Source organism: Macrotis lagotis, chromosome X, assembly GCF_037893015.1.
Source record: "Macrotis lagotis isolate mMagLag1 chromosome X, bilby.v1.9.chrom.fasta, whole genome shotgun sequence".
Lineage (NCBI taxonomy): Eukaryota > Metazoa > Chordata > Mammalia > Peramelemorphia > Peramelidae > Macrotis > Macrotis lagotis.
This window is the reverse complement of record NC_133666.1, coordinates 189,987,020-189,999,950: the sequence shown is the minus strand read 5'-3', so window position 1 is coordinate 189,999,950 and position 12,931 is coordinate 189,987,020. Positions and strand designations below refer to the sequence as shown.

Here is a 12,931-nt window from a genome sequence, read left to right as displayed (position 1 = left end):
ATTATTTTTCTTATATTTCAGTTATTAAATCAGGTTAGTCACTTAGAAAGTTATTTCTGACATTTATGCAAGAGAGTATCTAAAGAAAATGTACTGGGCGGGAAAACTATGTAAGCGGGAAGAACATTTAAGTGTGCACTTGGGCAGATATACCCCAAACTGAATGGTGGGGGAACATTTGTGTTATCAGAGGGCCTCACAGTAAAAATACTAATATGATGATGAAGAGCAAGGATGCATCACCAAACACTCTCCCTGCTTTACATACCTTTAGAGAATGATAAAGAAAATGGAACCAGCCAAACAGTTGTGGTCTGACCAGATAAGACATTTGGGCGGGAAGATTAATGTTTGTATCTTAAAAAAAAACCCATTAGTTGTTCCAAATGTTTTGAATCAGCTGCTAGGTTGGTTATTTGTGGCAGTCACACAAAACTGTAATCACCAACTGAAGGAGGATAAATGATGTAAAAAGGGATCGACTTCACCTGGATTTTGATGAGATGCCTGCCCTTGACCAGAAAGAGGACAATGTTCCAGGTAATAAAAAGTTATGTGAAGTGGTGGCTGAGATTATATTTACTTCCATGTTCTGTATGGATCTTGCACAAACCACTGATGAATGTTTATTAATAATGGTGGGAGATGGGACATTAGGCATCCTGTTTTTTCCTTATAGTTCTATGATTTTAAAAGCTAATACAGAGCTTGTAGGTTTACAAACTAAAGAAACAGAAAGATAATAAGAGTTATTCCTTGAATCTGAAAAGGGGTGAGGAAAAGCAGAAAATTAAAGCTAAATGATTAAAAAGCAATGATGTGTCTAAATATTATTTAGAACATGGTCTTATCTATATACGGATATTTGAGAAGAAAGAAGAGGAAAAATAATAGACAAACATGTCTCTTCAAGATAATAATTTTGAAAAATGGTACTCTGGCAGTATAAGGAAGGTTTCATGGAGGTGATGGGACTTTGGGTGAACTTTAAAGCATAGGTATGATGTGGAATGGCAGAGAAGATGAGAAAGGCATTTTATAATGGAACTCAAAATGCACTAAGGCTAAGAAGTGAAAATGAACAATGGGCCAATGAACAGATCACCTTTTATTATAGTGGGGAAAAAAAACTGAACTTGAAAGATAAAAGCCAGATTATGGAGTAGCTAAACTCTTCATTTGACAGCTGAGTGAATTGAAATCAAATGTCAAATAACTAGATTGCAAAGAGTTAAGGAGGAAATGAATAGGGTCAGGAAGTGCAGGAAGGGGTGTAGAGTAATGGTGCCAAACTCAAATGGAAATAGATCCCTGGAGATTGCATGTTACCTAGAAAACCACACATTAATATTATCTATGTTATATTTTTATTAACCATTTTCAATTACATTTTAATCTGATTCATGCTGCAATTGAGTTTTTTGGGCTACTTGCATGTCCTGTCTTGGACACTTCTGGAAGATGACTGACATTCAAGAAGTTTGACAGAGAAAGAAAGGAGAGAAAAATAGGACTTGAATGGAGTGTGTTTTTATTTTAGGTTTGCAGAGGATTCAAAAGAATTGAAGTTTTACATAGTGCAAACTGCTCAGAGGTGACTGTTTCTTTAGTTATGGTACCATGATCCAAAGACTAAGTTTTGTAAAGATCCAGTGAAATGTCATTTACTTAAGGTGCCATTTTGTGGACGCAGACATAGACAGCTGGAGATAGAAATCCTTTTTGTACTGAAAATTTGTTCCTCTTTACCCTAAGGATGGAAGTTATGCTTGAGGTCACAATTTGTTGGAAAGAGAAAGCTGATCTAGGGGGTAGAGAGAGGAATGGATCCCAATTGCTCCAGTAGTCTGAGGCTCCTGGGAATAGAGATTCTATAATCTCTTTCATCAGAATGGGCTAATTAAAATTTATGGGCATCTTCTTGATCAAGATCTTTTATTTTGGTCCCACAGAGATCACAGGAACAAGAAGTTTGCGGAACCGAGAGCTACTCAGAAAAAGAAAAGCTGAAGCCCAAGAAAAAGAAACGGCATGGCTTGGGTAAAATAGTTACAATAGAATAAAAGTGCATTGTAAAGAGAGCAGGTGGCACCTATGGAATATAGCAGTCTGAATGACACTAATTGCTTATATTTATACAGAGTACTTTTATATAGACAGATAACACTAGCTTTGTGACCTTAGACAAGTCAGCTGATCTCTCTGAATTTCGGTTCTCTCATTTGGAAAGTGGGGCAGTTAGGCGGCACAGTGCATAAATTGCCAGGCTAGAGTCAGGAAGACTTATCTTCTTGAGTTCCAATGGCTTTAGACACTTTCTAGCTATGTGACCTTGTTTGCCTCAGTTTCTTCATCTGTAAAATGATCTGGAGAAGGAAATGGCAAACCACTCCAATATCTTTGCTAAGGAAACCCCAAATGGGGTCATAAAAAATCAAATATGACTAAAAGTGACTGAACCACACAAAGTAGGGATAATAACATTTATCTCAGAGTTGGTATGTAAAATGAAATTTATAAAACACTGTGTAAATGTTAAGTTACCATATAAATGTGTTATTATTTTATCTTTTTTTATTTGAACCTCATAAAAACCACATGTGGTAGAAAGAGTAAATATTTTCTTGTGTGGAGATGGCCAAGTGGTTTAGTTAGGAAGAACACAGGCCTTGGAATCAAAAGTCAAATTCTATCTTTTATTCTTTTGGGGGAGGAGGGAAGAGGGAGGCAATTGGGGGTAAGTGACTTGTCCTGGATTGCACAACAAATATGTGTCTGAGGCTAAATATGAACTCAGGTCCTGACTCCAGGGCTGGTGCTCTACTCATTATACTACCTAGTTGGCCCCTAGTTTTTATTCTTATTGCCTATATGACCATGCATGTTACTCTTCTGGATCTCAGTCTCCTATCTACAAAATAAAGGAGCTAGTCAAGGTCATTTTTATACGTCCATTCGGCTCTATATCCTCTGATTCCAATTTTATAGACGAGGAAATGGACTTTTCTAGAGGCTGAGTGGTCCACAGACTGGCAAGTAGTAAATGATTAGGGCTATTCAGGGTCCATTTTCTTACCAGTAGCAGAAGAATAAGAGAAAGGACTTTGTAATTTTAACAGTTGATATGTATTTTTTACTTTAGGATGATATCAATTTAAGTTAATTCATTTCAATTTGATAAACATTAGGGGCAGAGAGGTGGTGCAGTGGATAGAATGCTCTGTCTCCAACCAATTTGATAAGCATTAAGTAACTACCACATTTGAAGTATGAAGGACCTCTCCATTGGTATAGTTTTTTTGGGGGGGAATTTGCAAGTATTAAGTGGTTTTCCCAAGGCCACACAGCTAGGTAATTATTAAGCATCTGAGGTCAGATTTGAACTCAGGTATTCCTGACTCCAGGGCCAGTGCTCTATCCACTGTGCCACATAGTTGCCCCTATTGGTATAGTTTTTTTATCCCATCAGCTCCTTTGTTCTCTGAAACTGTCCATGTCTTTTCATAAATTTTTTTGTCATTTGCTCAATGCACTGGAAACTTTCCTTTAGTTCTTTTAATATTTCTTTTTTTTAAAATCTATTTATTTAAGGCAATGGGGTGGAATGACTTGTCACACGGCTAGGCAATTATTAAGTGTTTAAGCCTGGATTTGAACTCAGTCCTCCTGACTCCAGGGCCAGTACTCTATCCACTGTGCCACCCCTAGCTGCCCCAGTTGTTCTAATATTACACTGACACCACCATAGTACTCAGGCTGTCAATCTCACCACATTCTTGACCTGCTTCCATTTTCCATCATTATAGATCATTCGTGACATCTTTTATGACACTTCTTGCATGCAAGTCAACAGTGGTAATAGAGTATAACCTATGCATCCAATTTAATTTTTAAAATACGTAGACTATTTCTATTCATTGTCCTTTAGATTGCCTGTGATCTTGGTTTTTCTGATTTTTAGATGCATAGCATTAATTATTTTATCCAAAAGATAGATTTTTTGAGACAGAGGGCAACTTGGCATCATTAAAAGTGTAATTTCCAAAATGCAATCCTGCCTGCTTTTCTCCTTTACAACTCAGGACCCAGATTATTATTCATCTATAGTGCGTAGTCAAGCAATATGTAATGATGGACTCACTTGAGGTCATTAAACACAGTGATGACACTGTGTGTGTGTGTGTGTGTGTGTGTGTGTGTGTGTGTGTGTGTAGATTTCAATTTTATTTTCAGTTCCAAATTTTTTCCCTCCTCAGAAAGAAAAACTTTACAAATATCCTTATTAGCTATGCCCCCCCCCTCCAAAAAAAGGTAAGCAAAAAGAAAGAGGAAAAAAATAGACTTCAGGATGCATTCTGAGTCTGTCATTTCTGTTTTTGGAGATGGACATGTGTCAACATGAGTCCTTTGGAAATCTGGTTTGTCATTGTTGATTAATATTGTTGTTATTATACAGATTATTCGAGTTAGATGAATGTATAAGTATGCTATGTATATGTACATACATGCATGCATGGGTTGGGCTAGATGGTCTCTGAAAGCTCTTTCAACTCTAGATTTTTCAAAAATTCTTCATGTTAAAATTTGTACAACATGCACTCTTTATCTACATGATTGTTCCTATAGATTGCCCATTAGAAAAAGAGTGGCTTAGAAAGAATTACTCTCCTTTTTGATAAGTTAACATTGTCAAAATTGAGGTTTACTTATTCTAGAGATATTAGACTGAGGAGTTCAAACCAACTTTTCACTTAAGTTAGGATGTTTTTCCATTCAAGATTTATTGAGTACCTACTATGCTTAAGATATTGAGCCAGGTGGTAAGGATACAAAAAGATAAAAAACTACACTAAACTAAATAACCCTTGTCTACTAGAAGCTTACATCATTCTGTCAGAGAGGGAAGGAGGGAACACTAACCCCTGGAGAGAAGTGATGGTCAAGAAAAGCTTCTTGTAAAGAGGGTTCCTGGTTCTTGAGCTAAAATTGATATTCTTAGAGTTGGCATCCATTCTTGGTATACTGATAGTTTGTGCAAAAATATGAAGAAAAATTGAATGGCTAGTAGACCATTTTGGCTTAAATACAGAGTGTATGCTATATAGGATAATGAAAGAAAATGTATGGAAAAATAATTTAGAGTGAAGTTGTATAGAACTTTCCAGGCTAGTCTGAGATTTATATTATTCCAGAAGAAATAGGGAGTCACTGCAAATTTTTGAGCAAAGGAGACAGAACTGACTCCCTTGAGTCTGAAATAGTCAATCCAATGCCTCAGAAAGATTATTTTGGCAGCTATGTGGGGAATAGATTGAAAAGGGGACAGATAAAAAACAGGGAGACCAATTGGGAGGTTAAAATAATAGTCCAGACAAAATGGTAGGTGATGAAGGCCACAATGAATGTAGTAATAATATGAGTAGAGAGGAAGGAACAAATATAGTTTATATGTTTATAGTTTTCATAATGTTAAACCATTCTCATATTCCTGGTATGAACTCAACCTCATACTAGAGAACAATTTTTATATTATTTTGCTTTATCTTAAAATTTTTTTGTATCAATACTCAGTCATACTGATCTAGTTTTCTTTATTTTATCTCTTTTTAGTGGTTATCAGGATCATATTTGTGTGGAACAAAGAGAATTATATCTCTACTTTAGTAAAAAAAATTATGTAATATAGGAGGACTTCATTATTTTTTGAATGTTTGGTCTAATTAATTAAAATTTCACCCATACTTGGGAGGAAACAGTTACAAGAAATGTTATGGAGGTAAATTTTCAAAATTTCCAATGAATTAAGTAAGAAATGAAGATGGTTTATGTACCTACGTGAACAGAAGGAGAGTTGTGCCTTCCAAAAAAGTAGGAAAGTTTATAGAGAGGGCATGGTTAGGGAAAAAAATATAATTGGAGCTATCTGAAAGGCACATTCATCAGCATAGGAATAGAGGAAGCACAAGATTGGGATGATCGAGGATTGTAGTTTGGCAAGGTATGAGTGGCAGTTGGACAAGATGGCAAGTGATAAAATTATCAACTTTTGTGATAAAAATGAAGCCACAGCAAGAATGACAGTCTGGTAGAACAGGAGGGGAGGAGGATCTGAAGGCTGCGGTGAAGGAAAAGAGTAGATTTATGAAAGATGAAAGGACAGTATGAGAGGAAAATTTCATTATTTGGTATTACATAGGTAGTAAAGTTAATAGATATTTGGAAATTTTAGATACAACTTCCATATATTTTATGGGAGGCCATGGGAATTTTTCCTGAGTTAGTGATTAATTTTTTTACCCATTTTAAGAGGTAACAGGTCCTATGAAAATAAAGCTAGACTTAAAATCACGAGAAGCCTGACTAGGAATCCTGTTTCTTCCACTCTCCAGCTATGTCACCAAGGACAAGATACTTCACTTTGTTCAGTATCATTTGTAAGAGAGGAGTAATAATTATAAGGATCAAGTGATGTGCCTGGTAAATTTCAAAAAAATTATTTTCAATTAAAAAAGTTTGAAAATGGGGCAGCTAGGTGGCATAGTGGATAAAGCACTGGCTCTGGAGTCAGGAGTACCTGGGTTCAAATCCGGTCTCAAACACTTAATAATTACCTAGCTGTGTGGCCTTGGGCAAGCCACTTAACCCCATTTGCCTTGCAAAAACCTAAAAAAAAAGTTTGAAAACCAAATTTTCAGTTTTAAGTTTTCTCCCTCCTTCCACTCTCTTCCCTACCCACTGAGAAGGCAAGAAATAAGATCAGGTAAACTTAAAAGTAATCTTTATGTCAGCTAATATTATACAAATGCCTTCCAAGTCCATTCCTTGTATTTTGTTATTTAGTTGTTTCTCAGTCTTTGTGACCTCATTTAGGGTTTTCCTGGCCAAGATACTGGAGTAGTTTGCCATTTCCTTCTCTACCTTATTTTGTAATTGAGGAAACTGAGGCAAATTAGGTTAAGTGACCTGCTCAGAGTCACACAGATAGTAAGTATCTGAGGCCATATTTGAAATCAAGAAAGGGAGTCACCTCCAGGTCCAGCAATCTAACCTCTGTGCATCTAGCCGCCTATTCCTTTACATAAGCACCTGATCATGTCAGGGCTGATCTAAACTGGGATGTAAGCAGGATCAAAAGAGTCAAAGCAAAAGCTGGAAATTTCATGGAAGTCAGAAATAAAGGGAAAACTGGCTGTTAGACAGGAGCCAGGGAATGCACAGGATTAGCCAGAGATAAAGACAGCATTACCAGTTTCTCATCTGACAAGTGGTTTGGAAAGCAAAGGTAGCTATGAAACTCAGGAGATTTTATGGTTCTTGAAACTAAAGTACAATTGTCTAATATAGGAAGTTTCTTATTTACTTCCTGGTCTTGCTGGCCTGCCTTTTCAAGGCTAGCCCCATGTTAGAAAAGAAAAATAAGCATTTGTTAAGCATCTATATTACAAATATTTTACACTTGAGAAAACTGAGGCTGATGGAGATTGACTTGCTTGGGGTCATGCAGTTAGATCTAAGGTAGTGTTTGAATTCAGGTCTTCCTGATTCCAGGATAAGCATTCTATCCATTGTATTTCCTGACTACTTTAACATAAGGTTCAAATGGTACCATACCCATACAACTCATTCCCAATATCTGACCAACCTGAATCTGATCAAGTCACTATTACTAAAAATCTTTTCCCATTACCTTTTTTCCTTCAACAGGACAGCATAAATTGAAACAATAAAATATAGTCCCAGAGACCATCTGAATCTACCAGAGAGCGAATCTATTTCAGCCTAGGGCCCTTCAAATGTCTTCTAGCTAACTCACAACAGACACTAGGCAGGCATGAGAAGACTATGTGAGACTTTTTTTTTTAGGTTTTTGCAAGGCGAATGGGGTTAAGTGGCTTGCCCAAGACCACACAGCTAGTAATTATTAAGTGTCTGAGGCAGGATTTGAACTCAGGTACTCCTGACTCCAGGGCCAGTGCTCTATCCACTGCCACCTAGCTTCCCCCATGTGAGACTCTTAAAGATACTGATAAATCTAAGGATCTAGATTTGATGCTAAGTTTGTGTATCTCTGGGACGGTTCACAGAACCTGTTTATTCCCTTTGTGAGATGAAAGGGTTGAATTAAATCACTTCTTAAGGTCAATTCTTACTCTAAACCCAATAAAACAGTACAGTAAAATACCTTTCCTAACTGCTCTACTCCTCAATCCTGGATGAAATTGTATTCTCCTTAGGTATGCAAACCCTGAGCTCTGACTCTCAATTGGGGTGGCCATAAGCATTGGAAAAGTAAGAACTCAGTTTTTACCCCTATCTATCTGGAGTTAATTATGCTACGATGCTCTGTTTTTAAATGTATGCTGAAATCCTATTCTTGAATCTTCTTTTGTTATCCCAACAGATCACAAAATCAAAGCAAACGACAAAGAACAGCAAAAGGTCGAGGCCGACCAGAAATGAAAGAAACAAAGAAGGAGCCTCCACTACAAGTTGGGAGAGTGGAACAGGAAGAAAAAGCAAAGCAAGAATTGTCATCTCTAGAACAACAGAAGTCTGTGATGACTATTGCCGAGGACTTCCATTCTACAGAAAACCTAGAAGCGACTCTGAAAGAACATGACCCTAAAACACATCAATCTGTAACTATGCCTCAAGACTACACAAATGAAATATCTGAAGAAACATGTGAGCCTAAGGATCTTTCTCCTAAAACATACCAAGAAACAACTGTGCCTGAAAAATATACCTCTAAAACATATGAAGAGACTGCAGTATTTCAAGAGATGCCTCCTAAAACATGCCAAGCAACAGTTGTATCTGAATCTTTCTCTCCTAAAAGATATCAAGAAACACTTCTTCCTAAAGATCGCTCTTTGAAAATACAAGAAACTGCTACCGCTGAAATCCATGCCCCTGAGCAATGCCAAGAAACAGCTGTCCCTGAAAGACTTTCTCCTGAAACATGCCAGGATAGAGATGTGCCTACAAAATACACCCTTGATTCACACCAAGAAGCATCTGGACCTGAAGATCTCTCTCCTAAAACTTGCCAAAAAACACCTGAGCCTGAAAAACATACCTCTAAAACCTATGAAGAAACCACGGTATTTAAAGAGATGCCTCTTAAAGCATGCCAAGAAATAGCTGTTCCTGAATCTTTCTCTCCTAAGAGATACCAAGAATCAGCTCTTCCTAAAGACTGCTCGCTGAAAATATGTCAAGAATCAGCTATCACTAAAAACCCTGCACCTGAGAGATGCCAAGAAACAGCTGTCCCTGAAGAACTTTTTCCTAAAACATGCCAGGAAACAAGCATGACTACAAAATACACCCTTAAAACATGCCGAGAGACAGATGTCCCTGAAGATCTCTCTCCTAAAACATGCCAAGAAAGAACTGTAACTGAAAATTCTTCCCCTAAAAGAAGTCAAGAAACAGCCATTTCTGAAGCACTTTCTCTTAAAACCTGCCAAGAGACAGCAACACCTGAATCCTTTTTTCCTGAAAGAGACCAAGAAAGCGCTGTTCTGAGAGATTGTCTGAGTAAAACATATCAAAAAACAGTGCCTAAGAAATCCCAAGAAACAGCTGGATCTGAAGAGTTTTCTCCAAAAACATGCCAGGAAATACCTGTGTCTGAAAGATACAACCTTAAAACCTACCAAGAAACATTTGTGCCAGAAAAACATGCCTTTGTACCATGCCAAGGAGTGGTTATACCTAAAGATTGTGCTCCTAAGATATACCAGGAGAAAGCTACCTCTGAAAAACATGTCCTTAAAATGTACCAAGGAACAACTCTGCATGAAAGTAACTTTCTAAAACCATTCCAGGACATAGGTGCACTTGAAAAGCCTTCCTCTAAAACATGTCAAGAAACAGCTATGCCCAAAGATCTCCCTCATAAAACACAGGAAAAATCTATGCCTGAAAAATGTATTCCAAAAACATACCAAGAAACAGCGGTACGTGAAGCTCTTTTTACTAAGACATGCCTAGAGAAAAATGTATTTGAAAAACATGTCCCCAAGATGTCTCAAGAAAGGTCTGTGACTGAAGTTCTCTTGTCTAAAAAATGCCAAGAAAGAGAAGGCATTAAAGAGCATCCTATGGAGCTACACCAAGATACAGCTGTGGTCAAAGAGCTTATCCCTAATATAAATCAGAAAATATCTGAGCTTGAAACATATGTCCCTAAAGCAGACCAAGAAGCAGCTATGCCTAAAACTCTTGAGGCTAAAATAGGCTACAAAACAACGGGTCCTGAAGAATATCATGCTGACATTCAGGATCCTGGGACATCTGGAGTAACTACAGCAGCTATCATCTGTCCTCCAAGTAGGCTTCCCCTTTTATTAAAATGCTCAAATAATCCAGTACTTACCTGGATTTAAGATATTAAAGTACTATTGAATCCTGGGCAAGTTTCTTCATAACAATAGCTAATGAGGTGCTAAACACTGTGTGTTAAATGCTTCATAATTATTCTCTCATTAGGTCCTCACAACAACCCTAGGAGGTAGGCACTATTATTACCCCATTTTACAGATGAGGAAAACAAGGCAAATATAAGTAAAGTGACTTGCCCAGGGCCATGCAACTAGTGTGGGATCTTAGGCTGGATTTGAACTCATGTCTATCCTCACTCTAGGGCCAAACCTCCAAAAACTGTCATCCGGAGCAATTGATCTGGAGTCTTTCAAATGTCCCTGACAGAAGCTATTTATGACCCTCTTGTGTACTGATTTCTGTTTGTTTTACACCTGGGGTTGACCCCTTTATGTTAAGGGCACTGGCTGATTCTAGAGTAAATACTCAATTTGCGATTTCAATCAGTGACTACTTAAGGAAAATTATAAAAATGAAAGCTTGCAATAGCTCTTTAGTCTTAGCCAATGAAGGGATGGGAATCAAATAGAAACACTACTTACAATATTAGAGAGCATAATTTAATAAAAATTAATCAAAGTACTTCCTTAAGGAAGAGTGCATTTTAGTTAATTTAATTTAATCTTCTTGTAAATTCATGAAGGTTTTTTTTTTATTGTGGAAGGGTTTTTGAACATAATTGAATAAGTGAATCCTTCCTTTATGACTGGTGGTCTCATACTGCCCTGTGGTCATCATTCTGAACATAAGTTCTTCTCAATTCAATTCAATATTATAGGAAGAGGTAGAATATATAGATGAATTTCTATTGGCCCTATGATATTTCTTAGATTTTTAAACCCTCATTCATTTGTCATTTAGCTCCTTTTAAAAGGAGAATTCAATAAAACATTGTGATAGAAAATTTTTGATTTAATTGGGTATTAATCTTGAAGTTTACTGTAAACTTACTGTAAACAATATAACCCCCTCAAAAAAACCCAAAACAGGTTTGAACACTTTAGGAAAATAAAACTACAATCAACTAAAGCCAATATAATATCTAAGAATTTAGATTCTGAAATTATGATGCAAATCATTTGTCTATCTTATTTTGTTTTTCAGAGCTGGAAAAAATAACAAAAGCAGAGGAATCAAAAACTGCAATTCTGAACCTTTCCCAGAACAATGCAGAGAGAGATTACTACAGATTTCTACAACTACATCAACCATAATAGTTTCAAAGGAAAGATACAGTATCTTCATTCTTTAAATACACATTTTCTCTACATACAATATAGATCTCTATAATATTCAATAATATTTTGAATTAGAGATATTTCCTATAAGTACTTTATATTTAACATATTTGAAGACTTCACTTCAGCTTTAGTGATTCATTTGTGTGTGCTGGGGAATTAGGGGTTGGTGGAAGCAGATGGGATGGGGGGGCGATCTCAGAGAGGAAAAAATTATCTGAGGACTATCTTTTTGTTCCTCAGAAAACAAAATTGTTTTAATTAATTCTTGATATTCAGTGATTAACTAATTAGGAACATTTAAAATCTTTTTTTTCCAGCAGTTTTTCATTGTCTTGTAAACTTAAATCGTATATTAACATAATTTCATTGTTTAGACTTTTTAAAAGTTGTTTTATTAATTTTACTTACTACCATGAGAATCCACAAATGCATGTGTGTGTAGTAGTAGTAGTAGTAGTAGTATTAGTATTAATGGTAGTATTTTTTGTGTTTGATTTTGATTTCCTATTTTTAACTGAATAAAAATATTATGTATATAATCCTTGTGTCAGAGGCTTCTTCCTGATGTAAACCAATAGGATACACTTTAGAGACTCCTCACTTCTCTGAAACATTATATGGATTCTGATTGTTACTCCAAACATATAATCATGAAGTCTCAAAACATGAACAGTTTTATTATAGGTTAATGGAATAAATGGAATAAAGTAGCATCTGAACCCATAGAAATAAAATTTACTAGTATAATCTTGGTTACTTAAAGCATATGGTGCCCCAAAAGTCTTAATGTAGTTTATGAGAATTATAGCCAAAAATTTTATTATATATTATATAATTATATATTTATTATACAGCACCAAGGCTTTTGGAACACTTTGTTTTACTCTAGATATGGTTCTCCAGCAGAGATGAATGGAGTTTGTATTTCTATATTGGCATTCCCCTCCATATCATCTTTGTCCGATTATATGTTTTCCCACTGAACCTTCCCTGATCTCCTATCTTCCCTATTATAAGAGGAGGCCAACATCATCGCCAGTCCCTTAGAAATCATCCTGGATTTAAACACTTCCCTTTGCCCCCAACCATATCTGAACTGTTGCCAAGGTCATCATTCTCTTCAAGGACCACCATTCTGGTGCAGGCCCTCATTACCTCACACATTGATTATTGCAGGAGCCTGCTTACCTCAAGTCTTTCCTTCTCCAATCAGCCATCAAAGTGATTTTCCTAAAACCAAGATCTGATCATGCAAAATGCTCTGATTGATATTCAAAACCTTTTATACTCTAGTCCCCTCC

The 12,931-nt window shown here is 36.4% G+C and overlaps 1 protein-coding gene across 2 annotated transcripts; it reads left to right on the top strand.

The window, feature by feature from the left end:
- The first annotated feature begins 366 nt into the window (after nt 1–366).
- Nucleotides 367–12,169, top strand: HEMGN (hemogen). 2 transcript variants are annotated; one of them, XM_074207682.1, is made up of 4 exons: nt 368–540; nt 1,953–2,040; nt 8,402–10,338; nt 11,494–12,169. In XM_074207682.1, exons 1-4 carry the CDS (start codon nt 504–506, stop codon nt 11,601–11,603), a joined length of 2,172 nt encoding a protein of 723 aa, XP_074063783.1. In that variant the 5' UTR covers nt 368–503; the 3' UTR covers nt 11,604–12,169. The 2 variants fall into 2 exon arrangements, with proteins under 2 accessions (XP_074063786.1, XP_074063783.1); XM_074207685.1 differs by lacking the exon at nt 1,953–2,040 and having other exon boundaries at nt 367–540.
- The last annotated feature ends 762 nt before the right edge of the window (nt 12,170–12,931 follow it).